General features: G+C 45.3%; 1 protein-coding gene across 1 annotated transcript in view; it reads right to left on the minus strand.

Annotated features, from left to right (window-relative positions):
* LOC125413694 (scavenger receptor cysteine-rich domain-containing protein DMBT1) overlaps positions 1–25,749 on the minus strand; it is a 104,791-nt gene that overhangs the window by 25,134 nt on the left and 53,908 nt on the right. The window contains exons 23-46 of the mRNA XM_087908694.1: positions 24,886–25,103; positions 23,587–23,898; positions 22,830–22,862; positions 20,613–20,766; positions 18,857–19,074; positions 17,197–17,508; positions 15,131–15,169; positions 13,967–14,278; positions 13,436–13,459; positions 12,709–12,753; positions 10,917–11,316; positions 10,451–10,464; positions 9,189–9,503; positions 7,079–7,141; positions 6,381–6,425; positions 5,606–5,680; positions 4,915–4,953; positions 4,093–4,131; positions 3,908–3,946; positions 2,332–2,370; positions 1,664–1,705; positions 1,519–1,557; positions 1,305–1,340; positions 1,159–1,203 (exon numbers count right to left, since the gene is read on the minus strand). Of these exons, the coding sequence (XP_087764820.1) occupies positions 1,159–1,203; positions 1,305–1,340; positions 1,519–1,557; positions 1,664–1,705; positions 2,332–2,370; positions 3,908–3,946; positions 4,093–4,131; positions 4,915–4,953; positions 5,606–5,680; positions 6,381–6,425; positions 7,079–7,141; positions 9,189–9,503; positions 10,451–10,464; positions 10,917–11,316; positions 12,709–12,753; positions 13,436–13,459; positions 13,967–14,278; positions 15,131–15,169; positions 17,197–17,508; positions 18,857–19,074; positions 20,613–20,766; positions 22,830–22,862; positions 23,587–23,898; positions 24,886–25,103 (2,897 nt within the window). The remainder of the gene's footprint in view (positions 1–1,158; positions 1,204–1,304; positions 1,341–1,518; positions 1,558–1,663; positions 1,706–2,331; positions 2,371–3,907; positions 3,947–4,092; positions 4,132–4,914; positions 4,954–5,605; positions 5,681–6,380; positions 6,426–7,078; positions 7,142–9,188; positions 9,504–10,450; positions 10,465–10,916; positions 11,317–12,708; positions 12,754–13,435; positions 13,460–13,966; positions 14,279–15,130; positions 15,170–17,196; positions 17,509–18,856; positions 19,075–20,612; positions 20,767–22,829; positions 22,863–23,586; positions 23,899–24,885; positions 25,104–25,749) is intronic.

Here is a 25,749-nt window from a genome sequence, read left to right on the forward strand (position 1 = left end):
TTTATACCCCTGGATTGGCATAGCTGTTAGCTTTGATCTGAAAAGCTACTTCCTGTGGTTAGTGGCTACTGCACAGACTCATAACTGTCCAAAGTTCTAACAGTCAGTCACCATTGAACGGGGCATCTGTATCACTCCTTCCAAGTGTCAGGAAACACCATGGTGAGAGCGTGGCAAGAAGAAAATGAGTGTGAGGAAAGCATGGAGCGTGAGGAGAGTGTGGAGTGTGAGGAGAGCGTGACGCGTGGAGTGTGAGGAGAGTGTGGAGTGTTGTTGAGGAAAGTGTGGAGCATGAGGAGAGTGTGAAGTGTTGTTGAGGAAAGCGTGGAGCGTGAGGAGAGCATGAAGCATGAGGAGAGCGTGAGGCGTAAGGAGAGCGTGGGGCGTGAGGAGAGCGTGGAGTGTTGTTGAGGAAAGTGTGGAGCGTGAGGAGAGCGTGGAGTGTGAGGAGAGTGTGGAGCATGAAGAGAGCGTGGAGTGTTGTTGAGGAAAGTGTGGAGCGTGAGTAGAGCGTGAAGCGTGAGTAGAGCATGGAGCGTGAGGAGAGCGTGGAGTGTTGTTGAGGAAAGCGTGGAGCATGAGGAGAGCGTGGAGTGTTGTTGAGGAAAGTGTGGAGCGTGAGGAGAGCATGGAGTGTGAGGAGAGCATGGAGTGTTGTTGAGGAAACTGGAGTGTTGAGAAGATGAATGCTGGGCTCTTGAATTCTCTGCAGCTGTGAGTATCTGCACTTGATTGGGCTTCTCCTCATCCCTTTGTAGAGGAGGGAGGCGCTCCTGAGACCTCACCCCTGCCTGAGTATACATAAGCCCTGAATGGTTGCTGGGAGAAGGAGACATTTTCAGGGGTGCAGCCCTTGGTAAGTTGCCAATGATCTTGCAAATAACTCCCTCCTGGGCTCTCCTAAAAACCTGACTAGTTAAACTGACGAGTTCATGAAATGAAGATCTGAGCATAGAGTATGGCCAAACTAGGGAGAGAAACAAAGATTAGAGAGTGTGAGGGGAGGGAAGAGAATAATGAGGGATAATATAGTATACAGTGTATGAAAATACCACAGTTAAGCCTTGTATGCATAATTAATACATGATAATAAAGATTTTCAAGGACAAAACCCATGTTTCATTAATTAAAATACAACAGCACAGTGAAGGACTTTACCAGTTGGCTCTCCACTCGCTACGTCTGCTGAGGTTAAAGATGTATCTGTGGTCAAAGAGAAGAGGAAATGAACAAACAGAAAAAGGAGAACCTCTGACTGTGTGTAATAAGAACTTTGACAGTCAAACAAACAAACAAACCATTACCAGAGGAGGCATCGTCCGTGGAGGCTGAAGATTCATCTGTGTGTAAGCACAGAGAACAAGATGATCTAACATGAGTACACAATACGTGGGCTGTCTTCACTCCCTTTACTTTGTGGTCGGTGTGACCGACCATTCAGTAGCTTCACTGTCTAAAGACAACATGGTAAATAAGAAACTCATCTCATTAGTTAAGCAGCACCATGTGGGCCTTTACCATTTGAAGCGCTTGTTTCCGCTGAGGTTGAAGAAATGTCTATAGACAAAGACAAGAAAAAGCACAGCCAGATCATTTACCGATTAGGAGGAAGAAAAGCTCTCATTTTATTTAAATTAAAAATAGGGCAAGTGGAAAGCCTTACCAGAGGAGGTCAAGGAAGTCACTCCCGATGATGAAGAAGCATCTGTGTATAAACCCAGAAAAAAAAATGAGGCTTTAAAATTAATGTCTGGGACTGGAGAGATGCCTCAGCTGGAGAACCTGAGCTCAATGCCCAGGAGTTACCTAAAAACGCTGGGAGCACTGGTGAGCACTTGTACTCTCAGTGCTGGGGAGGCAGAGACGGGAAACCCATAAGGCTGACTGGCCAGTCATTCGGTCTAGTTAGTGAGCTCCAGGCTAAAGAAAGATCCTGTCTTAAAGGAAGTGGATGATATTCTTAAGTATGACATACAAGGTCCTGCTCTAGTCTTCACATACAAGAGCGCCTATGCATACACATGTACCTTCACATGTGAGTAGTTCACACATACTCGGAAGAAACGAGTGACTTTCATTGACCTTTACTTTGTAGTCAGTGCGATCCTAAAGTAGGCTCATTTTCTAAATACATGACAAATAAGAATATTATCCCATTAGTTAAATAGCCCCACAGGAGACTTTACCAGTTGAGGAAGTCACTTTTGCTGATCTTGAAGACACATATATGAATGAAAAGTAGTGGAAACATATCCAGGGTCAAATACCAAACAGAAAGAAAAAAATCTCTGGCTACTGTATTAAAGAAATGTGACAGGCCAAAGACATTACCTGAGGATGTTTCCTCTTCTTCGGAAGATGAAGATGCATCTGTGTACAAACCCAGAGACAGGATGCTTTAAAATGAGTGTCTTTTCATGGATCCTTGCTTTGTAGCCAATATTATCATTAAGTAGATTAATTTCTAAATATGACATGATAAATGAGGAGTCCACCTCTATTGCTGAAGACACCATGGACATTGCTTTCTGGGTATACAGAAATCAATGTGGAACTGAACTGTAGGCTTTCTTCACACTGGCCAAGTGTCACAAGCTTGGATGGTCTTATTCAGGGTGTTGGGGAAGCACTGTCATGAACAGTCTTACTCCACTGTGAATTCTGCATCTGACACTACTGATTTGCCAGGTAAGATGCACCCTTGGTGTAGGAGTGGCATGACTGTCGTGGGTGTAACCAAATCTTTTCTGCCGGGATTTGAGGTTGCTCCCCGGGAGTCTAGTGCTGCAAACCTGTTCAAAAGCCCATGATAGAGGACATGATAGATCTAGTGGGAGAGCTACTGCTGCTGTCTTGCTACATGGAATTGATATGGCTGCCAAGTTGACATCTAAATTATTGTGTTTATGCCCATACATTGGAGTTGGTTTCTTCTTCGGTCAGGGAAGTTTCTTTTTGCAGTGGGTGGTGGTGACTGCAGAGATTCATAACTGCTCAAAGTGCTAGCAACCAAGGACTTAAATGCTCAGCCCTAAGTGGGGCTGTGTCATTCCCTCCAAGATCAGGGAACATTGTTGAAGAGGAATTGGGTTGACCTTGGGTTTCATTAAGTTTATGGTTAGTTATGAAGACTCATACTGAATATGAGGAATAAATGGAAAACTTGAAAACCCAAACAGAATACGAGTGCCAGAGGAGGCTCACAGTGATTCGGCATGCCGCCTTCTGGGCATGGTGTGCCTATGGCTCCACTGCAACTTCAGCAAGCATGACTACCTGACCCAAGACCTGCACCAGGTCAGAATAATAATGCACTATTATTCTGCCATGGGGAGTGGACACTTATGAGGACCTTCTCCTCTCTAAGTAACTGATGGCTAGGGGCGGGAGAGATGTTTTCCTCAGTGGTCTGGTCACTGTTCCTGCAAATAACCACTCTCTATGCTCCTGTAAGTATCCCAATTCAGAGTTACTAGTTCACACACACACACACACACAGAAAAACCACGTGAAGTTAGAGGGGGAGGGGGAGATCAGTGGAGTGTGGGTACCAGAAAGGGTAGTGGGGTAAATATAAAAAAGATATAATTTACTTTTTAAATGTAATATATATATATATTATTTTATAGTTTACTAGCATGTTTATAGCATGCTATAAACATATATATATATATATATATGTATGTATATGCTATAAACATGCTAGTAAACTCCTTCAAAAACAAGCTCATCTCCTTGGCTAAGCAACACTGGAAGACATTACCAGTTGGAGAGGCTGCTTCTGATGACACTGAAGGAGTGTCAGTAAACAAAGACAAGAAGACGCTTACTTACAAGCACCCTTCAAAGAGAAGGATGAAAAGCACCTAGCATATTTAACTTTAGAAATAAAAGCTGAAAGTATTACCGGTGGGTGTCTCCTCTCCTGCTGAGACTGGAGATGCATCTGTGTAGAAAGGCAGGAAACAGTGCTTTAAAATGAGCAGGGCAATGCTGGCTCTGTCTTTTCTTCTTGGCTGATACGATCACTAAGAAGGGTCATCTTTTAAGTACAACAAGTCAGATATGAAACAACACAACAGGAGACTTTACCATTTGGAGGGCTTGATTCTGCTGAGGTCAAAGATGTGTCTGCAGACAAAGAGGAAGAGGCAAGCTTAGTTCATTTGCTTAATAGAAAAGGGGAAACATTTTACATGGAAAAAAAAAGCATGGCAAACAGAAAACATTATCAGGGAAGGTCACCTCTTCTGTCAAGGTTAAAGACATGTCTGTATGTAAACCCAGTGAGCAGGAGATTGTAGCCAGAGTGTCTGGGCTGGGAAAATGACTCAGTAGGCAACACATTTGCTCTGAGAGCATAAGAACTGGAATTTGATTCCTAGAACCCACACAAAATCCCAGGCATGCTGGTCTGCACTTATAAGTCCAGTACTGGGGCGGCAAAGACAGGAGGATCTCTGGGGCCAGAGATAGTCTAGTCTATCTAGTCTAGTCTCATTGGTGAACTCCAGGCAAAGAGGAGATCCTGTCTGTAAGGAAATGGTTGGTATTTCGAAGAAAGACATCTTTGATTATTCTGTGATCTATACACACATGCACAAATAATGTACACATATGTGCCTTTACACAAACACACTGAGGCTTTTGTATACACATGAGTATGCATATGCTTGCATGCATACACATATGGAATGAATGTCCTTTCATGATCTTTATGTTATTGTCAGTATGATCATTGAACAGGTTCTCTGTCTAATACTACACAATGAATGAGCAGCCCATCTTCTAGATTAAACAGCATAATGGATACTGGATGCCCCATTGACACTGGATGGATGTCAAGGAGACTCAGTGATGTCAATAGTTGTTTGTCTACAACTCTATCAGAACCAAAAAGAACATTCAAATTACCAACTGGACTGGCTGTAACTGGAGCGGTTGCCAAAGGGCCTGTAAAGAAGAAAAGGTAAGTGGTAAAATCCTGTTGAAGACCAAGAAAACAAAACACTGACACCTGTCTTTTATTTATTTAATTAAGTTATCTTGACAGCCAGTTCCTGTGTGCCAGCACCAGGCTAATGCTGGAGAGAGCATTAACAAAAACTACATTAGGATTTGAGTCCTCAGAAAGAGGCCCATCTTATGGTCTTAAGATCAAGCATTTCATAGGGCGTTGTAAAATTACAGCAATGACAATTGTGTATGTGTATATGTGATGTGCATGTGCTGTAATGTGGTGGTGTGTGTGATGTGTGTGTGGTGTGTTTGTGACGTGTGTGGTGTGTGTGTATCTGTTGTGTGTTGTGTGAATAGTGTATGTGGTCTGTGTGTGGTATATATGATGTGTGTGCGGTGTATGTGATGTATGTGTGTGATGCATGTGTATGGAGTCTATGGTGTGGTATGTGTGATTTGTGTGTGTGGTATGTGTGAGTGTGTGATGTGTGTGGCCAAGGAGCTCCCCTGTCTCTCCTAATCCTCCCTTCCCCATATTCCCAGTGCTGGGTCTGGTTCAATGAGACAGTCTGCTCAGACAATGACAACCGCTCTCAAGCTGTGTGCTCATTTGACCCCAGTCATGGCCAACACTCTGCCGTCCTACCTGTGCAGTGTGGTGGGCAGAGGCGACTGTCAGGTGATGACAGGTGAGCTACTTCTGCTGAAGTGGGAGTGATGCCTGATACAAAACCCAAGGGGGAGCATTAGTCACCTGGTGAGAAGTTCTCATTGCTCATCCCACCTTTCCTGCAGTCTGCCTATGCTGTCGGGAAGGCTGTTCTGAGGGTCGTTATTTCATGTCCTTCTGAATAAGGGTTTGCACATCCAGATTCAAAGCACACAGCCTGTGCTAGTATAAATTAAATCTTTCCTGAGATGAAACTGCTACTTGCATGATCCACTCGTGGGGAAGAATATCACTGTTTGTATTCGGATACAGTACAGAGGCATCTCAAAGGATATTGGGTAAGAGGGCACTTTTGTTCCATATGACTGTCGTAGCATCTACGAGCACCCCTGCCATTGCCAATCTGGGGCTAACCCTCCCAGTCCTTATACCCCCCATGTCCAACCTACTTTTCTCCCTACTGTACAGTCGGTAGGATGGCAAAAAAGCAACAACACATTGGCAGGCTGTGAGAGAGGCCCTGTGGAATGGCCCCTGATGTATGCAAGCACTTGACTTGAACTTGAACTTGGTCTTGACCTGGCTGCAGAGGCCCTCTGGGTCTACTTCTGGGATCTTGTCTTTTACTTGGGATATTAGTTCAGCCAAGTGACTGTGGGGAGCCAGGAGTAAGACTGTACTAGCTTGGTGGAATTTCAACATCCTATCATCTCTGATATAGAGGGAGTGGGAAAATGAGCAGAAAGCTTACCAGTTGCAAGGACTAAAGCTGCCGCTGGGCTTGACGTAGGAACTGTTGAAACAAGCAGGGTAGGAAATTTGTAATTAAGTGTCATCCTCGCCAATCAAAATTATTTATAAAAGTAAATGGCCCTGTACACAATGTGTCCTGATACACTACGCTCTACTTTGTTCTTCTTGGATTCTCCTCTTCTGTTTCAGAAAGTTAGAGGAAATGAACAGTAGCTGGAGCTAAGAGACCTGGTTCCTAGTGTCTGTGTAACGGAGTGTGTGACCCTGGAAGAGTCCTGAATCTCCCAACTTCAACCTCTGCATGGGAAAGGTCTACCCTGTGGATCAGCTTCTTTTAGAAACACAGTGGCTTCTTTTAGAAACACAGACTCCTGGGACTGAAGAGGTGGTTCAGTTGCTAAGAGCACTTACTGAGTTTGAAGAGGTTTGGTTCCCAGCACCTACATGCTTGGCTCACAAACATCTGTAACTCTCTGATGGTCTCTTGTGACTTCAACCACCACCAGGCACAAACATGTGCTCATACATTCACGCAGGTGAGACATTCATGCACATAAAACAAAAAGAAGAAAAAGAAATGCAGACTCTTGAATGAAAATCTGCATTTTTAACAGAATCCCAAGCTTTGTGCACATTAAAATCCATGAGGCATATGTTATACAAATCAAAACCTTAACCAGGTAAGGCAATCTACACACTTTGAGAAAACAGTGAAAACAGAGATCTTACCAGGTGAAGTTGTCATCTCTGTGGCTGATGCTGAAATGGAAAAGCATTCAGAAATTAGGAGATCATTTTTACTTAAAAAGTTGACACATGAGATACAAACAGCTTCTGGAATGTGGAACTAAATCAAAGACAGAGTTAGCTGTTGCTTTCCTTTGTTTTCATTTTTGTGTTGATTGTTTTTTGCTAAGGTTGAAATAAAAATAGAGATGTGTGAAGGCAGGAAGTTAGAAATGTTCATTGGCCGCGGCACAGGTTGTTCCCCTGGGATAGGTCAGGAAGGCCACCTCTACGGTGCAATGAAGAGGATGTGGTTTTCATAGTGGCAAATAACTAGGTGCCTTCCTCATTCCACCCTTAAATTGGTAAGGCTGACTTCTCATTTATACCAAACTATGATTGTAACACAATGTTGAGTTGTCTGAACACTGGAAGAAAAAAGTCTTCACAAATATAAAGTATGTTATCATCCTAGATTCGATCTTTATTCAAATTTGTTTATATTATATTATAGTTAACTGCATAAGTGATTTCAGCTCTCCTTCTGAGACACAGGAATGGATGCTTTTTTGTTCTGTAACCACATCCTCGGTACCTAGAAAACTCTGCCTGGTTCATAGAGTGTGTATTAAACAAGCAGCCAGCATAAAGACTCTTAACTGGTCAAGGTGCTGAGAATAAGTGATTATTAAGTACTTGGCTTTAAACTGGACATCTATACCAACCCCTCAAGGTTCAGGGGACAGTGAGGAAGAGGGGGCAGAAAGAATGTAAGAGCTGGAGGGTGGGGCTGTCATGTCTTCTGGGCAGGTTATGGCCGCTGCCCTCATGACTCACTGCAGTTATGATTGTCTGCACAATGCAAAGCCAGCAAGCTCAGTCAATACACCAGCCGGCAGCATCAACTGGACTCAGGGGATTACAGAAAAAAGAAAGCAAAAAGGAAAGGACATGAAAGGACGGAGGGGACATGGTGGGTGGGATCGAGGGAGCCAGGGAAAGTAGGATGAAGACACTGGGGATGGATATGCTGAGGATACATTGACTGAAATTGTCAAAGGATAAATGAAATCTAAGAGAAATGTATATCAAATAGACAGACGAATGACTTCAACTCTCCTATCCTAGTCTCATGCTATCTAAGAGATGCTTGGCCATGGTTGTTTTCATTTCATCCCATTTTTCTCTCTATTTTACTTTCTGTTGAGATGGAGCGAAAGAAATCGTAATGCATAAACCTTGTTGAATTAAACAAAGAAAGAAGAAACAGCAGGAAACCATCCCAAATGAGAGGCCGAAAGGAAACAGTTTAAACCAAGCAAGAGAAACTGAACTGTGTTCGTAGAATTCTCAAGACCCCCCTCCCCCAAAAAAAGCCAGTACAAGCAGTAGGGATAAATCCTGGTGCCAGTGGCCGCTCAGTCTGCCCCAGCCATACAACTGTCACCCACATTCAGAGGAACTAGTTTGGACCTATGCTGTTTCCTTCGCTGTCTGCCTGGAGTTGTACTGGCTTTTTTGGAACCTAATTCTTTTTGAATAGATACCTTGCTCAGCCTGGATATAGCAGGGAGTGCCTTGGCCCTTCTCCAAAGGAATGTGCCTTACCCTTTCTGAGGAGTGGATGGGAGAATGGGTGGGAAGGAGGTGGAAGTGGAGGGGATGGGAAGAGAGGGGAGTGGGAACTGAGATTGGTGTGTAAAATGAATAAAGATAGTTTGGTTTCTTTAAAAAAAATAAATTTAAAAAGAGAATTCTCAAGACCAGCACTGAAAGTCAGCCCCAGAGCTCAGAGCAGACAACACAAGGAAAATGCATCACTGTAGTGGTTAGTGGACAGAGCACGTGGAGAGTCCTCAAAGACAGGACAGTCTGCAGGCTTACGGGTAGCTCGTGGGTGTTGAATCAAGCAGGGTTCAGCAAGGGAGGGCAGGTATGATCAGGTGGACTCCCACTGTCCCAGAAAGCCTTAGATTCAGAGCCTTAGGCAAGATTAGCAGACCCCAACAGGATCCAAATGTCCCCACATTAATTTCCAGGACCACCACCAAGAATCACGGACAAAGCCAGCAACAGGTACCTGAGCAGATGACACTGGCGTCCTCATGGTGGCCACAGTTGTGGACAGACAAGCCTTGGTGTTGACACTGGCCTAGCGAGGTCTCACTGCCCTGGCACTGCACGTCATCCAGGAAGATGCTCCCCACGCCCTCTCCAAAGTGGCCATTCCCAAGGGCGCTGAGACCCTTCCCACAGTTCAGCTGCCGGCATACCACATGGGCATCCTCGATTCCCCAAAGGTCATCACAAACAGTGCCCCATGTGCCGTTGTGAAGGACTTCCACTCTCCCTTCACACCGGTTCTTTCCATCCACCAACCTGATCATCAGCTGACCTGGGGGAGACTCAGAGGTTAGTCCTGGAGTGTCCTGGTCATCAGGTGGGCTTCTCTTTAGTTCTAAACACAGTCCCTCTAAATCGCAGCTCTGTAGGAACTCTGACCTCCTGCCCCTAGGCCCTACAGGACTACCCTGAATTAACTATTCTAAATGCAGTAACTTCTCTGATTTCTTATCTCTGGACTAAAAATGTCTTATTACAATGATAATCATATCCTTGAAACCAAACCACGATTTCCATAGGTTTTGGGTTTAAATATTTCAAAATCAAGTTTGTTTGTTTTTTCTTTTCTTGTTCCTTGGTGCAATTTCAAAGTTAAAATCATCCGACAAGCTAAGGGAAGAAAGGCAGTACCAGTCCATATGAATAGCCTCTCCTCCAGTTCAGTTTTCTCCATTGCAATCCCAGGGAAGCTGAGCTCTAGGCAGCCACTGAGAGTCAAGGCTATAACCTTGGGGAGGTTTGGGTTAACCAGGAAGTCGTAAGAGAAGCAATGAGAGTATTACCAACTATGGGAGCCACTTCTGCCAAATCTGAGGCAACACCACCAGCTGAAAGAGACAACGAGAAGCATTCCCATCAGTGGAGGAGGTTCATCTGATAAATACCACAAGTCAAGTGGGTGGGAATCCTCGTCATGTTCATGTGATGGGGCACACATGTGATCTGGTCTTTGTTAGGAGCCAGTCCATGCCAACAATGACCCTGGGCCAGGTTTCCCTCACCTGACTTAATAATCCTCATTGAGAACATCTTTCGACCCTACAGGCAAGTGACACTAAGGGCATCTGTGGCCACAAAATAGGAAATGAGAGTTTTTAATCCCCCGGCACCATAAAATTAACTCTTCGGATATAAACAAAACAAGACAGCCGGCAAACTGGTAGAGTGGAGGAGACAGCCTCTCCTCAGCTCCATCTTGCTACCATCTCCTCACCTCACCTCTGCCTGGCCCTCTAGGGGGTAAAGAATGAGTTGTCCCAGGAAGTAATGAGGCCTGGCAGTAATATAATTAATAATGAAACAAGGTTACAGAGGTTTTGGTCAAGTTTTTTTGAGTGGTTACATAAACTTGTGTCCTGTGGCCAGAAAGTCCAGACACTCGTGGAAATCAGCCACGAGGAGAGTCAAGCTGCCTAAAGTCTCATCAGAGGACTTGTGAGGTTGTTGCACATAGAAGGACCATTCCCAGGAGTTAAAAACAGTCCTATGGCAGGGCATCAGCCTGGCTTCCAGGTTTATTATTGATTACAAGACGTGTGTGTGTAATGCCCGGAGAACAGGCTGTGACAATGGACAATGGGTTCTCATTTCTTGACACCTGGGTGACCAATGCTGTTGGTTATTGGAGTCCCAAGGACACTTGAGAGGCACGGGACCCTTGGTGTTAATGCCAGGACAAGTTCACCCCAGCAGGGCCCCAATATCCTTCTGTGTGGCTCTCCCTAGTTTGTTGCTTGGTTGAAAAGTGAAGTCCAGCAGAGATTGGGTACCTGAACAGATGGCTCCTGCATCCTCATGGTGATCACAGTTGTGCACAGACAGGCCGAGGTGGCGGCAGTACCCTAGGTTGGTCTCTGTCCCCAGGCACCTCACGTCGTCTAGGAAGATGGGGCCAGAGCCATCGCCAAACAGGCTGCTCCTGGGGGCTGCCAGGGCCCCCCCACAGCCCAACTGTTGACATACCACTTGGGCAGCCTGTACGCCCCAAAGATCATCACACACAGACCCCCAGGTGCCATTGAAGTAGACTTCTACGCGGCCCTCACACTGGCTTCTCCCGTTGACCAGTCTCACCAGCTTCAGATCTGCAGGAGCCAAGGGCCAAGTCAGCTGAGGGTCCTTCTGTGCTCAGAGGGAACAGCATCAAACTAGAGTGTCCTAGCCTGGTGTGCAGCCTGCTGTTGGGGTAGCAGCGCCTGTCTATGAATGGCTATGCCTGTGTGAAAACCTATATACATACACAAAGGAACACATATGACCACTTTCTTCCCTGGAAATTTCATGTGTTTCTATCTATGCTGGATTACCCTCTGGGCACCTTTGTTATGGGAATAGAGGTCACAGGCTAGCATTGAGGTAAAAAAAAAAATACCATGCTCCCATGGAGCAATTTCTCTAGTCCACTTTACCTTTTCTTTTGAGGTAGGAGTCTCGCTAATTTTCCTAGGCTGGCTAGACCTCAGTCCCAGCAGGCTTTGAACATACAATCCTCTTGGCTTAGTTTCTCTACAGCTGGGGTTGCCAGGCCTTGGGCACCCTGCTCAGGGCTCACTATTTTGGGGGCCCTTTCTTATAAAGTTGCTTTTTGAACAACTAAAAACAACGCATCTGCAGGCTGAGAGTTGAGACTGTATTTCTAACCTGGCTTCCTCAGATAGGACACAATTTACAACAAAATTAGCTGCTCATTACTTGAATCTAGAAAATCTAAGGTCTCTATTGGAAATACAGCATCCCTGAGGCCAGGTGGGGAATTACCAGAAAAAAAGACCCTCTGAACTGAAAGTGATGAAGTGGATTCTCAGAGTCAGAACCCTCAGAACTGGGGAGGGCTCTTTTCAAGGGCTGACTAGAGTCTGGCCTTTGAACATCAGATTCTACAATTGAGCTGGGCAGGTAAATTGGCTCTCTCCTTGAAAAGACCCTCATAATAAGATTAGCGACATGTCACAAGCTTTAATAAGCTTCTTTGCCATGTAATGCCAGGTTCATAAGCCATGGAAATAATGTTCTCTCTCTCTCTCTCTCTCTCTCTCTCTCTCTCTCTCTCTCTCTCTCTCTCTCTCCATCCCCCCCCGTGGTGTGTGTGTGTGTGTGTGCACATGTGCACGCGTGTGTGCGTGCACGTGCACTTGCATGCACCTGTATAGGCTAGATTAGATGTCACGCCAGGTTTATTTTCTTCTGGATTCCTTCTACCTTGTGTTTTTGAGAATATAAAGCCTCTTACTTTTACCTGGAACTGGCTGATTGGGCTTGACTGGTTGGCAAGCAATCCCCAGGAAGCTGTCTGTCTCCACTTGTCCCAAAGTGGCATGTGCCACCATGCATGGGTTCTGGAGATGAACTAGACCCTTGTGTCTGCATGGCCAGTACTCTACCTACTGAGCTGTTTTCCCAGCCTTGTGTGTTGCATTTCGGTGACGCACAAACAGCCACAGAGCAAAGAGTCCCAGACTGTAAGGATAGCGAAGTACCTATTGGATGGAAACCGTGTGGATGTTCCTCAGGAGCTGAAGTAGCTGTACAGGTAAGAATGGGAAGAAAAGTCACCATAAATACATCCTAAGCAAATAAAAGGCAAGCTCATGTCCTTAAGTGCCATCTAAATCATATAAGTGAGTTTGCCTTTAAGCAACCCCTCTGAGTAACTGATCAGATTGCTTCCGTTTTAAATGCAGCAGTGGCTCAGGCCTGTGTGTGTGTTACTTTTCCATAAGAACGAGGCATGAAGTTCATGTTGGTATCGTGAAGCTGTGGCCTGATAGCTGGGCCTCACTCTCAGTCGCCAGCTTCATCCCCATTCCCGTGTGCAGGCTGCAGATTGAGTAGGAGCGCTTGTCCCCAGGTTCACCAGCCTCTAGGACCACCTGCCCCCTTAACCTTGCAAGGCCTCTGTTGCATGAACATTTATCTGGGGTCAAAAGCTGGCATCACGGCTTCCTGCTGAAATATTTTCATGTGCAGAAGGGATGGCACACCAATCTGTTAACACCCAAAACACCTTTCCTCTGGGTGCATGGCAGGCCCCCAGGGACTGGGGGACAGCAAGCAGTCTAGATTTCAGAGAATCTTCAAAAAAAAAACCCAAACCAAAAACAAACAACCAAACAAAAAACTCAGAAGAGAGACCCAGTGTGGAAACCCTTTTGGTAAGTGCTAGTCACCGGGCAGGAAATACAGTGTTCATGAACTCATCGATACCTGGATGTCCGACAGCTTCAGAATCTGTAGAGAAAAGGGAAACAGGAGATGGCTATTAGAAACCACAGTGCTGAGTGGCAGGAAGGGCATGGCCTCTGTTTAATTATAATTGAAGGAAGTGAGCAATCCTTCTTAAGCATCCAAGGCTGTGCCCTTTGCTCTGGGATGTCACTTACCTGAAAACCCAGCACAGGACTCTGATAGAATGAAACTTAGTTAAAAAAAAATTACAACAGCTAGCACTTCTGTGTTATTTATGGTTTCTTAGACACTTGGCTAAGCGTTGTATGTGTGTTGTCTTGTTAATGCCTGCCAACTTTATGAGGCCAGTACTATCATTTTCTTTATTTTATGGCCAATCAATCGCTTCAGACCTTCAGTTTGAAAACAGCCACCCCAAGTATGGCAAGGACAGTTTTCAGTTTGGGAAAGAAGCCCATATCCTGCCCATGGAGGCAGGCCTGAGGTGCACCAGCATTCCGGCTTGGCTTGGGGAGTTCTACAGCTGGTCTAGGATGGGCCTCCTCTCACCTGCGCAAATGACACCAGCATCTTCCTGGTGCCCGCAGTTGTGGGTGAGCCAGTCACTGTGAGGGCACTGTGCCAGGGAAGACTCCCTTCCTGTGCAGTTGACATCATCAAGGATAATGCTGCCTGACCCAGGGCTAAAACTGGTGCCTGGCAGGGCAGATAAAGCTGGACCACAGTCGAGCTGTCTGCAGACCACGTGGGCATCTTCTATGGACCAGTTGTCGTCACACACAGTCCCCCAGGCGTTGGCATAGTACACCTCCACTCGGCCTTCGCACCTTCTTGTCCCGTTCACCAGCCTCAGATCCAGACCTTGGCGGGTAACCCAAGACATTCCCATGAGGGTTCATTCCCAAAGCCTGCCAGAAATAGCAGCTATTTCCTGGGAGTTGTGCATTGCCAGTCTAGGACGGCAAACCCACTTCCCTTTCTTACATTTCAAATCACTTCAGTTCTTGTCCTTGATTCCACTTCATGTGTTTTTAAGACTGTGTTTGGTAAAGAAATGATTATTTCATGGCCTTCTGGACCAGGAACTTTCCCTGTGGACCACTTACTGCAAGTTGTAAGTCTTAGTTTCTGGTAATCATGAAGTTTCTTTTATTTTTATATTTTAAATTTTTTATGAAAAGCTATGCTAGCTGGTGTGTGTGTGTGTGTGTGTGTGTGTGTGTGTGTGTGTGTGTGTGTGACTGTGCACATACACCGATTAAGAGATAATACCAGTAGACACCAGGATCCAGTGTCCCTTGTGTCAAGGTATTGCAGGGATTAAGAAGGGCAGTCATTGCAGGCCGACGCCCATATTCAAAGGTTGTTATGTCGGAAGAGAATAAAAGGTCAGAAGGTGGCCAAAGTCAGTTCCTAACTAGAGCTGGGTAGGGACAGCAAGCCACCCTGAGCCTCAACAGGAGCCAGCTTCCACACCAACTCCCTGCAAATTATTCTTGCTTCTTGCGGTATTTTCTTGCCCCAGATTTTCCATATGGGCCAGGCATTCCCAGTCCTCCTTCCAGTAGCAGCCATCAGCATGGGCAGCGTGAGCTTGGAAGGAGGGTGGGAATAGACAGTGTGTTCAACAGGGATGCATCTCCCCCAGTCATGCTGGCATCTGGGCTCAGACACTACAAAGGAAAGGCAACTAAGGAATGAAGAAACGGTTACCTGTTGATGTGGACAACTCTGGCTGCTTTACCAACAACGCTAAAGATGGAAAGAAAGCAAAACAAGAAAATTATACCACATCTTTGTTAAGTGTCAAGCATTTTCAACCCTTAGTCAACTTCTAGTGGGCTTTCCACCTTCGAGACTAGGGCTTCTAAGTACACCCCTTCCAGTACACCTCTCTGTAAAGAGTAATTCTTCCCTTCCTCACTCAACATGTACACAGTGAACACAAACTTGTCTATAAGTCCAAGAAAACCAGAGCCTGGGGATTAACTGATTTTTAAAAAATAGATACAGTTTAAAGACAACAAAACATCTTTTGAGGACCTCTGACACCAGAATAACTCAAGATGGCACTTCCTCTAAAGGCTTGGGACTTCCCTTCTCCTGATTCTTCTCTGCATGCTGAACTCTGCTCTTAAAGATCTGCCCTGAAGAGCCACTGACTGAATTTGAAATGAGGCAGCTACTAGGTCCCAAAGAGCCAGTAGCTAATGAAAGAGTTAATGCTTTTGGCTCCTTTGTTCTGCCAGGAAGAAAGCAGTGTGCAGAGGGAAATGCTTACAAAGCTCTGGCCTGGGAAGTCAGAAGATAATGGATGATACCTACCCAATGTGTTCTGTCACTGCTGAGTCTGTGCCAGCCCCTTCCTCTGTACTAGGAAAGTCACCCCATCCCAACATGTCCTGAGGATGCATCCACCTCATGCAGAGGAGGAAATAGAGACTTGAAATATTACAGACATTTACTAATTTAGTGATAATGAATACAAGGTATTTGGCCCTAAACCACTACCCTACTTCCCAGTGTAACTTCACCAATGCAGGTTACAGCCAATCAATCAAGATGAACTGACATTACCTGAAATCATATCACTGACAGGAAATGATGGTGCTGGGCCAGAACGAGAGGCAACGAAAGACACAAGCAGAGTGAGGGGGTCACCAAGTAACATCTTTTCATTCTTTCTGGCCCCACAGGTAAGCCCGATTATTTGAATTATTTGTTTGGGGAGAAACCAAAGCCAGATACATCCCACCTGCATATCTAAGAGTGACTCCAAGTCACCACCCGAGCTTCTGAATATCTAGGTCCATTCTGTGCTAATAATGGATACTAGAATACAATTTTTCTTTCCTTTTTATGCACTGTGACCACAGGGATAGTCACCTATATGATGTGTCTGTCTTGCTAGTTGGTTTGGTTTTGTAATTCTTATTTTTAATGTATTACTCAGTGAACCAATTAGAGACAATTGTAGACAAACCTACATAGCCCAGGCTGTGTAACTGTTGTATGGGTACTTGGAACTGAACCTTGATCCTCTAGGAGAGTTACTAGTGTACTTAAACATTTAGCCATAGCCAGGTCCTGTCAAATTTTCAAAAAAAAAAATTCTGGTTCTGACAATGATTTCATTGCCGCTGCTTGTGGTGGTTTGAATGAGAATGGTTCTCATAGGTTCATATGTTTGAATGATTGGGCCCCTGCTGGTTGAACTGTTGGGGAAGGAAGAGGAAGTGTAACTTTGTTGAAGGAGGTATGCCCCTGGGGGCAGGCTTTGAAGTTTGAAAAGCCTAAGAAAACCCTAATTAACTCTATCTGCTTCTGTGTGGATCAAGATGTGAGCTCTCAGCTACTGCACCAGCACCATGCCTACCCACCTGCTGTCATGCTCCTCACCATAGTAGTCATGGACTCTAGCTCCTGGAACATGAGCCTCAAATAAATTGCTTTCTTTTATAAATTAGTTTGGTCAGGGGTGTTTTATCATAGCAATAGAAGAGTAACTAAGATACTGTCTGAGTTTAAGTGTGGTCTATCTGCAGAATGTGGCCCTGGCTCTCTGTTTAAACTGAAGCTTCCTTCAGTTTGAAGCTTCCTTGTAAAAGAAACTCACATAGTAAAGATTCAGATAAAGGAAATGATAATTAAAATAGTATGGTAGGCTGGGAATAGTGGTCTAGGACTATCCTAGTTTCTTTCCTGATTTATGTGTGGTGGCATAGGAAACTCCCAGAACTGGAGAATCATGAACCCAGCAGACTCAGAACCCAGCCCACCTGAGCAGATGACACCAGCATCTTCATGGTGGCCACAGTTGTGGGAAAACCAGCCACTGTGCAGACATTGCCACAGTCTGGCTTCTGTTCCCATGCATTCTACATCATCCAGGACAATGGGACCAAGGCCCCGCTCAAAATGTGCTCGGCCAGTGGCTGCCACGGCTCCTCCACAGCCCAGCTGATGGCACACCACCTGGGCATCTCTTAGGTCCCAGCTGTCATCACACACTGTGCCCCAGCTGCTGTTGTAGTAGAGCTCCACACGACCTTCACATGGGTGGCTGCCATTGGCCAGTCTGAGTGCCACATCTGGAAAGCAGACAAGCTGGGTCACTGCCCTGAAGCTTCCCATGTTGATGAGCAATGAAAGTAAGGAGGACACGTTCTCTGCCTCGGTTAGCTTTGAGGGCTCAACCCTCACACTGGGGAGGGCACCTTATGGGTTAAAGCTGGATGCTGAGCACCTTGAACTTGATGCAAATGTGATATTTTGCCCAGGGGATGGTAACATCCTCCTATACATCTCTGGGTTACTTTTATATTTCACAGAGCTCAAAGAAGGCTTTCAGTGGCCTTCTATAGTGTGCCAATAATTAAGCATGGAAACACTATCACTCTACCATTTGTGAACTCATTATTAACATAGTTTTGAATAGAACATGTTCTAACATGGAGCTAGCTGAGTCCCCTTTCTCCTAACAGTTAATGGACCTCTAATCTCAGAAGATGTCTGTCTCTACGTCCAGAGCAATGTGCTCAGCAATAAACTGTGCCAACTCACATCTCAGGAGCTGTGACTGACCAGAAGCTTGGGACGCACTCTCAGATGGTGCGGGACAATTGCCTATATTCTGTCAATAATGTTTTAAATAAAGGCTGATTGGCCAGTAGCCAGACAGGAAGTATAGGTGGGGCTACCAGACAGGAAGTAGAGATGGGGCAATGAGAACAGAATTCTGGGAAGAGGAAAGTCCATTCCTCTTCAGTCCTGCTCAGACACTGAAGAAGGAAGATGTGACCTGCCCTGCTGAAAAAGGTACCAAACCATGTGGCTAAAATAGATAAGAATAATATGTTAATATAAGTTATAAGATCTAATAAGAAGCCTGAGATAATGGGCCAATCAATTTATATTTAATATAGACCTCTGTGTGATTTCTTTGGGGCTAAATGGCTGTGGGACCTGGTGGGAGGACAGAAACCAGGCAGGACAGAAACTCAGTCAACACTCAGATCCCTCGCTTCCTGCTGATAGAATGTCCATCCTAGTGCAGCGCTCAGGTCCCTGGCTTCCTGCTGATAGAATGTCCATCCTAGTGCAGCGCTCAGGTCCCTGGTTTCCAGCTGATGGAATGTCCATCCTAGTGCAGCGCTCAGGTCCCTAGCTTCCAGCTGATAGAATGTCCATCCTAGTGCAGCGCTCAGGTCCCTGGTTTCCAGCTGATGGAATGTTCATCCTAGTGCAGCGCTCAGGTCCCTAGTTTCCAGCTGATGGAATGTCCATCCTAGTGCAGCGCTCAGGTCCCTAGCTTCCAGCTGATGGAGTGTTCATCCTAGTGCAGCACTCAGGTCCCTAGCTTCCAGCTGACGGAATCTCCATCTGAGTGCAGTGTCCCCACCAAGCGGGACCGGTGGCTGAAATGATGAAAGGACCTACCTGGGTTTTTCTCATCTTGCAAAAGAGACTCATAAGATGCATAGAATCCTATGTTGGTGACAATGTCATCACTGTGGAACACCACGCTCATGTGGCTCGAAGAAGAGGTAAATACTGGGATGGTTTCTGAACAGAATCTCCCCAGGGAAAACGATTCGCTTTGTGGACCATCAAAAATCTCAATGAAGTCATAAGGGCAACCATAGAAGTTTTCTATCCTGTGGATGAAATGGCATCATTCAAGCTCCTCTCCTTGGCCTTATTCTCCAGAAGTGATTTCCCAGATGGCTGCAGGAAGGGTCAGGAAAAACTACTCATACCTCCTCCAACAGTTTGGAAGAGTGTCTGGCTCTACTGATGTGGGTAAATGTACCTCTCTACTTCCAAATATATTCTTTTAGTTTGTATTGAAGAAAAATATTTTCACACAACTTGTTCTGGTCACATTCCCCACTCCCACCCCCCAGTTCCTATCCACTCACACAGCTTCATGCTTTTTCTTTCTCTCTTTAAAAGAAAAACAAGCCAGGAGCAAACAAGACACACACATACACAGAGACCCACAAAAATGTAAATCAGTATATACAAGCAAAAGACCAATAAGCCAAAGAAATGTCTAAACAAAGCAATTGGAGACAAAAATCTACAAAAATACCATTTAATTCATTTTCTTTTGATTTGTTCACGTTTTAATTTAATATCTTTGCAGTGTGTGCTATAAACTCATGGAGTAAAATTTAAGTGATAATGATGGCTTGGCAGGAAGGAGAATCTCCCATCGCCACTGATCTCTCCACTCTATCCCTCTTCCCACAAGCGGTTCTTTTTCCTTCCACAAGAAGCTTACACACAGATGGTGGCAGATGTGACAACTGTCCACTGTTTTCTTGCATCTCATTCTGTAGCAATACTGACTTAGTCTGTGAACAGTGACATGTGACTGTACCAAATATCTGTTTCGCAGATCTGCTGATGGGCAAGTAGATTAATCCCAATCTACTGTCTCTGTGAAAGCTGCACACTCTCTTGTACTCACAGGACTTAAATTCCTGGGGTTTCTGTACTCAGACTTTTGATCAACATTCCTAGGTACTTCAAGGTTCAGCTCATTTGGGAGAATTATAGCTTTTTATGTTTTATATAATATTTACACATGCATGTACTGTGTGCATCCTGACTGGCCCGGTTCCTTCTCTTCAGTTCCTCCACTAATTCCCTCCTCACTTTCCCCCCAACTTTACAGGCTCTCTTCTTTTAAATTCTATTTATTTTTACCTTTTTTTAATTTGAGACAGGTCTTACAGTGTAGCCCATCTGGTCTTGAACTCACAGAGATCTGCCTGCTTTTGCCTCTTAAATGCCAGGCTAAAAGGCATATGCCACCACATCCATTTTTATTTTAAATTTGCTACCTACTGAATCCATTTTGTGCTTTCTGTGTGTGCATGGGTATGGGACCTTCTACAGGAGCCTGGGTAATTTCTCGGTGCCTGTATCCCGGAAGAAAAGCAGCTCTCACTCTCCCAGTAACCACTAATTGCCAACAGCTTCTCAGAAAGGGGCGAGACTTTGTGAGTCCCTCACTCATGCGTGTTGGGACTGTGGCTGACTTGATATTATTGGTCTTGCACATGAAGTTTCCTCTGTTAGAAGTTCATGTGTGCAACTGCATTGTTGTGTCCAGCACAAAGGCAGTAAAACTGATGTCTATAAAGCCAAGTAATGATAACTGTATAGGCAGAAAATATTCACTCACTTGACCACTTCAAAGGTGAGTCTGATGTGAGCGCTGCTATCCACTTGTATGTCCCAGGCACACAGTACATTGATGGGATATTTTTTAGGATACCAAGGGCTGGAGAAGGAGCCTGAACTATTTGTGAGCAAACCACCACATTGGACATTTTCATCTGTAAAAAAGTGAGAAAATATCATGAAGAAACATGGTGCTTTTTGTTTTGTTTTTAGTGAGGTAAAGAGGAGACACGGGAAACCAGATGTAAAAAAAGAAGCTGAGTGTAGGGGATGCACACCTATAACCCCAGCGCTGAGACTGGATCTCAAATGTGAAGTGGGCATGAGCTTAGAGTCTGAAGAAAAACAGCTGTACCAACAAAGAGATGTAAGGGAGACTTAAGCTAGGACTGCTTTCCTTTTTGTTTTGATGTCTTTTTCCTTTGGAGAGAGGGAGAGCGAGCACATGCGAGTGTGTGAGTACATGTGTGTAGAGAACAGATGACATTGGGTCCCTTGGAAATGGGGTTACAAGGAGTTCTAAGCTGCCTGAAGTAGGTGTTGAGAATAGAACTGACGTCCTTGGCAAGAATGAAAGTACTCTTAAATGATGAGCCATGCCTCCAGCAAGAAAAAAACTCTTTTTTGAGACAGGGCTAAGTGGTCGAGGCTGACTATATAGCTAGGGGGTGACCCTAATCTCCTGAGATCATCCAGCCTCGACTCCTGAGTGCTGGGATAGGAATGTACCATCTGGGCTTGTTTTGTACAATGCTAGGGACTAAACCCAGGGTTTCCTGTGTGCTAGACAAGCTCTCTCCCAACTGAGCTACATCCCCAGCCTCAGCATCAACCTTCTGACAGATGAATACCATTCCCTTTGTGTCAGGAAAATGATAGCACCTAGAATTGAACAGACCTTTTATGCACCCAGGTCCCCAGACAGGTTTATATGTGCAAACCCACTATGCTATGCTGTAGAACAAACAACTGACATTAGATCCATGATTCTCATCCTTTGGATTGTGACCCCCACAAAGGTCGCATATCAGATATTCACATTATAATTCATAACAGCAGGAAAACCACAGTTTTGAGGTAGCAACAAAATAATTTTATGGCTGGGGATCACCACAACCTGAAGAACTATATGAAAGGGTCACAGCATTAGGAAGGTTGAGGATCAGGAATTTACTTGACAAAAAAAAAATAATTGGGAGGCTATTAAAATGATCTGGCTTCTCAGTTCCTACATAAGCAAACCAAAGTCACTCAGCATAGATTGTTGTGATTAATTAGAAACTCCCAACTCACCTCTAACTAGTGATCCAAAGGAAGACATTGGCACACATTCACCAAGCAAACATTGGTCTTGCCTCCAACCCTGTCCTATCAAAGCCTGGCCTCTTGGTGAAGCCCCAAATAACCCCAGCTAGCAGCTTCTCAACTTAAAACAGTTATCTGCTCAGCACCAACTCTTTCAAGTTACAACACACCAAAGATTATCTTTTAATAATTATATACAAATTGGAGCTGTAATTGAGACCAAGGTGAATTACGCAGTTAGTGTCAAACTCTCGGATTTGGTGTGTGATTAGCTGTAGACTCCTATGTAGCAGCTTCTTATGTATTAAACATGAAAGGGCACCAACCAGAGACAGGATGAGTTGCAGAGGAAGAGAAGCACATACAAGAAGAGCTGCAGTACCTGTCATGATGTCACCGGAGGGGTCTATAAAAATACATAAAAAAAGGTCGTGATCAAGAATTTGTATTCATATTTAATTATTTTTCTTAAAATAGAAAGACTATTAACCTTTCGAGGCACCCATTCCCCTGTGCCCAGTGAGCATAGATGGCCCTGACTCTTAGGAGCTTGCTCATTTGAACCTCAAGAATATGTACGGGGCCACTGCAGATAACGGGGAACTGCTGGTTTCTTGCTCCATCTAGAATCTCATGACATAATCACCACTGCCAGCAGCTGGTTGGTCCTCTCTCTATTGAACCAGTACCCAAGGCATTTCATCTCTGGTGGAGCTGAGCCCTGCCCTTACTCTCTCTTATCTTCCCACCATCTGCAGCAGTTCAGCCCCACCATATGGGTGTTAGTGCCTTTGCTGATTAGAAATAGAGTATCTAATTGGGCCCTCCCCTCTAGATTCAGAACTTGAATGGTAGCTGGGATTTTCACCTATGAAGGCCCTGGCAACTGAGTACATATATCTACAGGCAGTACCTGCTGGTCCTCTGCTTGGTGTGTCATCAATACCTATTCAAAGACAAATGTCAGGATGAGAGACAGATTAAATAAGGTGGTCACATAACTACCCATAAAAATCATGCACTTTGTTTAGACTCAGACATGTTCAGCTCTGGGCCACTGGAAAACTAGAATTAAGACTCATCCAGGCTAGAGAGGGAATCAGAGATCTGGAGTGAGGGAGCACACAATGCCCCCGTGGTTCAGGTTCAGCATGGTGTTTGCTTGATTTTGGCCAGTTACTGGGCTAACAGAGCCTCTGTCACAGAGATGAGCTCGGTCTTTAACCAAGGACCTTAGCCAGGCAATACTTAGAGAATGTGGTCCTGCATGTGGGGTTGGATATGCCTTTGAGGGTCTGATCAGCTGAGCACAGATGCTCTCATCTCTACGTTAGCCCTGGGCGTGAACTGAAAAGTCAGATGCACTGGTTGTAGGACAGTGACATTCACAGAACCCTTGGTGGATACTGGATTGCTACCAGCACCCAGGCAAGCCAGGCCAGGTATAAGATTTCTAATTCACATAATTGCTGTTTTCCAGGTGAGATTTTGAACAATTTACAGATGCTGGAATCTATACTCAAAAACTAACTCTTAAGTAAATTGACTTTAAAATCGGCTCAAATCAGCAAGCTCATTGCTGCCAGCTTGCCTTCTGGTATTGACATCTCCCTTCCCAATGACTGGGGTTGGCAGAACTCTGTCTCTGAGATGTGATGCAAGCCACTCACCTGAGCAAACCACGCTGGCATCCTCATGGTGCCCACAGTTGTGGGAGAACCATCCATGATGTGTGCAGTGCCACACCTTGGCTTCATCCCCCATGCACTGCACATCATCCAGCATGATATGGCCCATGCCTCCCTCAAAGTAGCTCCCAGCTGGTGCTGACATGGCCACACCACAGCCAAGCTGCTGGCATACCACCTTGGCATCTGTCAGGTCCCAGCTGTCATCACACACTGTGCCCCAGGTACCATTGTAAGAGATCTCTACTCGGCCCTCGCACCTGTGGCTACCATTCACCAATCTCAAAGCCAGACCTAGGAATGGAAAAATAAGTGATTCTGAGATGTGACATTGTCCTCATATACTAGGGTCATTGGCAGGTTGAAAAAAAAAGTTCTCCATGTTAGACACTAGGAGTGGCCCTGTGACCTGATTCCCTAAAATTGTATTGTTTTATGAGTACTGAAGACCTACTGAAGCCTATCATTTTTTAAATCTCTCTTTCTCCCCCTGCCACTGTGTGTGTGTGTGTGTGTGTGTGTGTGTGTGTGTGTGTGTGATTGTTTATGTGAGTGTAGACACATGCGTGGAGCTCAGAGGACACCGTTGATTATTAAGCTTTGCTTAGCTTGAGACAGGCCTCTTCTTCATCTCTGATTGCATCCAGTTTACACCAGTCTAGCAGGTTGGCTAGTTTCTGAGAATCTGGTTGCCTCTGCCTCCCATTTCACAGGGATTACATATATGTGCTACTGCACCCAGTTTTGTGGGTTCTGGGCATCTGAACTCAGGTTCCCTACCCACTGAGCCATCTCCCAGCCCAGTATGTTAGAGTCTCATAAGCTCCCAAAGATCCCTGTTGGAGGAAAACTTACATTATGCATAGAGAGCTCTACAATATTCCTGCTCCTGCTGTGGGATCTGAGAGGCCCACGAGTGTTCTGGAGGCTGTGGGTTGAATCCAGTCAGAGGAAAGCTGACTGACTTTGCGACAGTTCCAAAGTAATCTTTCATATTATTGTTTTCCTTCCTTTGGGAGGGGAAGGTCTCTGTGGACCACAGACAGTACGAGACAGGAGTTCTCAGCCTTATGATTCTAGATGCTTTGGGTAGAAGGCAGGGACTGTGTGTGACAGAGCAGGGCTAAGGGCTATGACTGGCAGTGTGCGTGCCACTCAGTAGCAGAGGTGGACACATCAGGTGTGATAGAATTCAGGTCATATTTTAAAAGTGTGTTCTCTCCAAATGGGAAAAGGCACAGCCAGATGAACATCTTGCAAGGTGCATGTCAGGATACCCACCGTTCTGCCTTTCGTCTTGGTGAACAGTGTTGTACAGAGCACAGAACCCTGTGTTGGTGATCATGGCGTCACTTTTAAACACCACTGTCATGGAATTGGAGGAGGAGAGGAAAGTGAGTTCTGCCCCAGCACAGACTTTGCCCATGGACAATGAGGCAACTTGCTTTCCATCGAACACTTCAACAAAGTCATAAGGACACCCATAAATGTCTTCTAGCCTGAGGGGACAAAGGCAGCGTTAGTTTCCCCAAATCAGTCAGTTCTGCCAGCTCCTCCCTCCAGCCTCCTCTCATCACCTTTAAGAGTTCCTTGAATCTGCTTCTACACCCTCCACTCCCCTTTGACTATCCTGGTCTACCAGATTCTGGTTTCATCATCTATTCTGGTGGCCTCCATCTGAAAGCCTCTCTGAATTCTTTCCCTTTACCCTAAATATTTCTTTGATGTCCCTGACCCTTTAACTCAAGCCCTACTTAGGGTGGTATCCAGTTTCCATCAGAGACTCACCGAGGAAAACACTCAGGAAGACCCTGATGGGGGAGATTATGACATTCTACAGGGGCCTAGTAGGAGGACTCATCTCACCAGTGTCCCAAACTGCCCACATTTTCATTAACCTGGGTGATGAGAGAACTGTGCCCAGCATCCTGCCTGCTGTCTTCTTCTGCCTTGACCCTAGCCTAGTCTTACAGGTGTTGGCAACTCTGACTTCACAGCCCTTGCCAACTTAGCACTACCTGAAAATTTCCACTGAGTTCATAGTTTCTTTCAGAAGTGTTTGTTTTTCCATTTGGATGTAAACTCACAGCGGCAGAGAGTTTATCTGTTCCTTTCAGCACTCTAAGTCCAGTCCTAGACAGAGCC

The sequence above is a fragment of the Myodes glareolus genome, chromosome 7, assembly GCF_982192425.1.
Source record: "Myodes glareolus chromosome 7, mMyoGla1.1, whole genome shotgun sequence".
NCBI lineage: Eukaryota > Metazoa > Chordata > Mammalia > Rodentia > Cricetidae > Myodes > Myodes glareolus.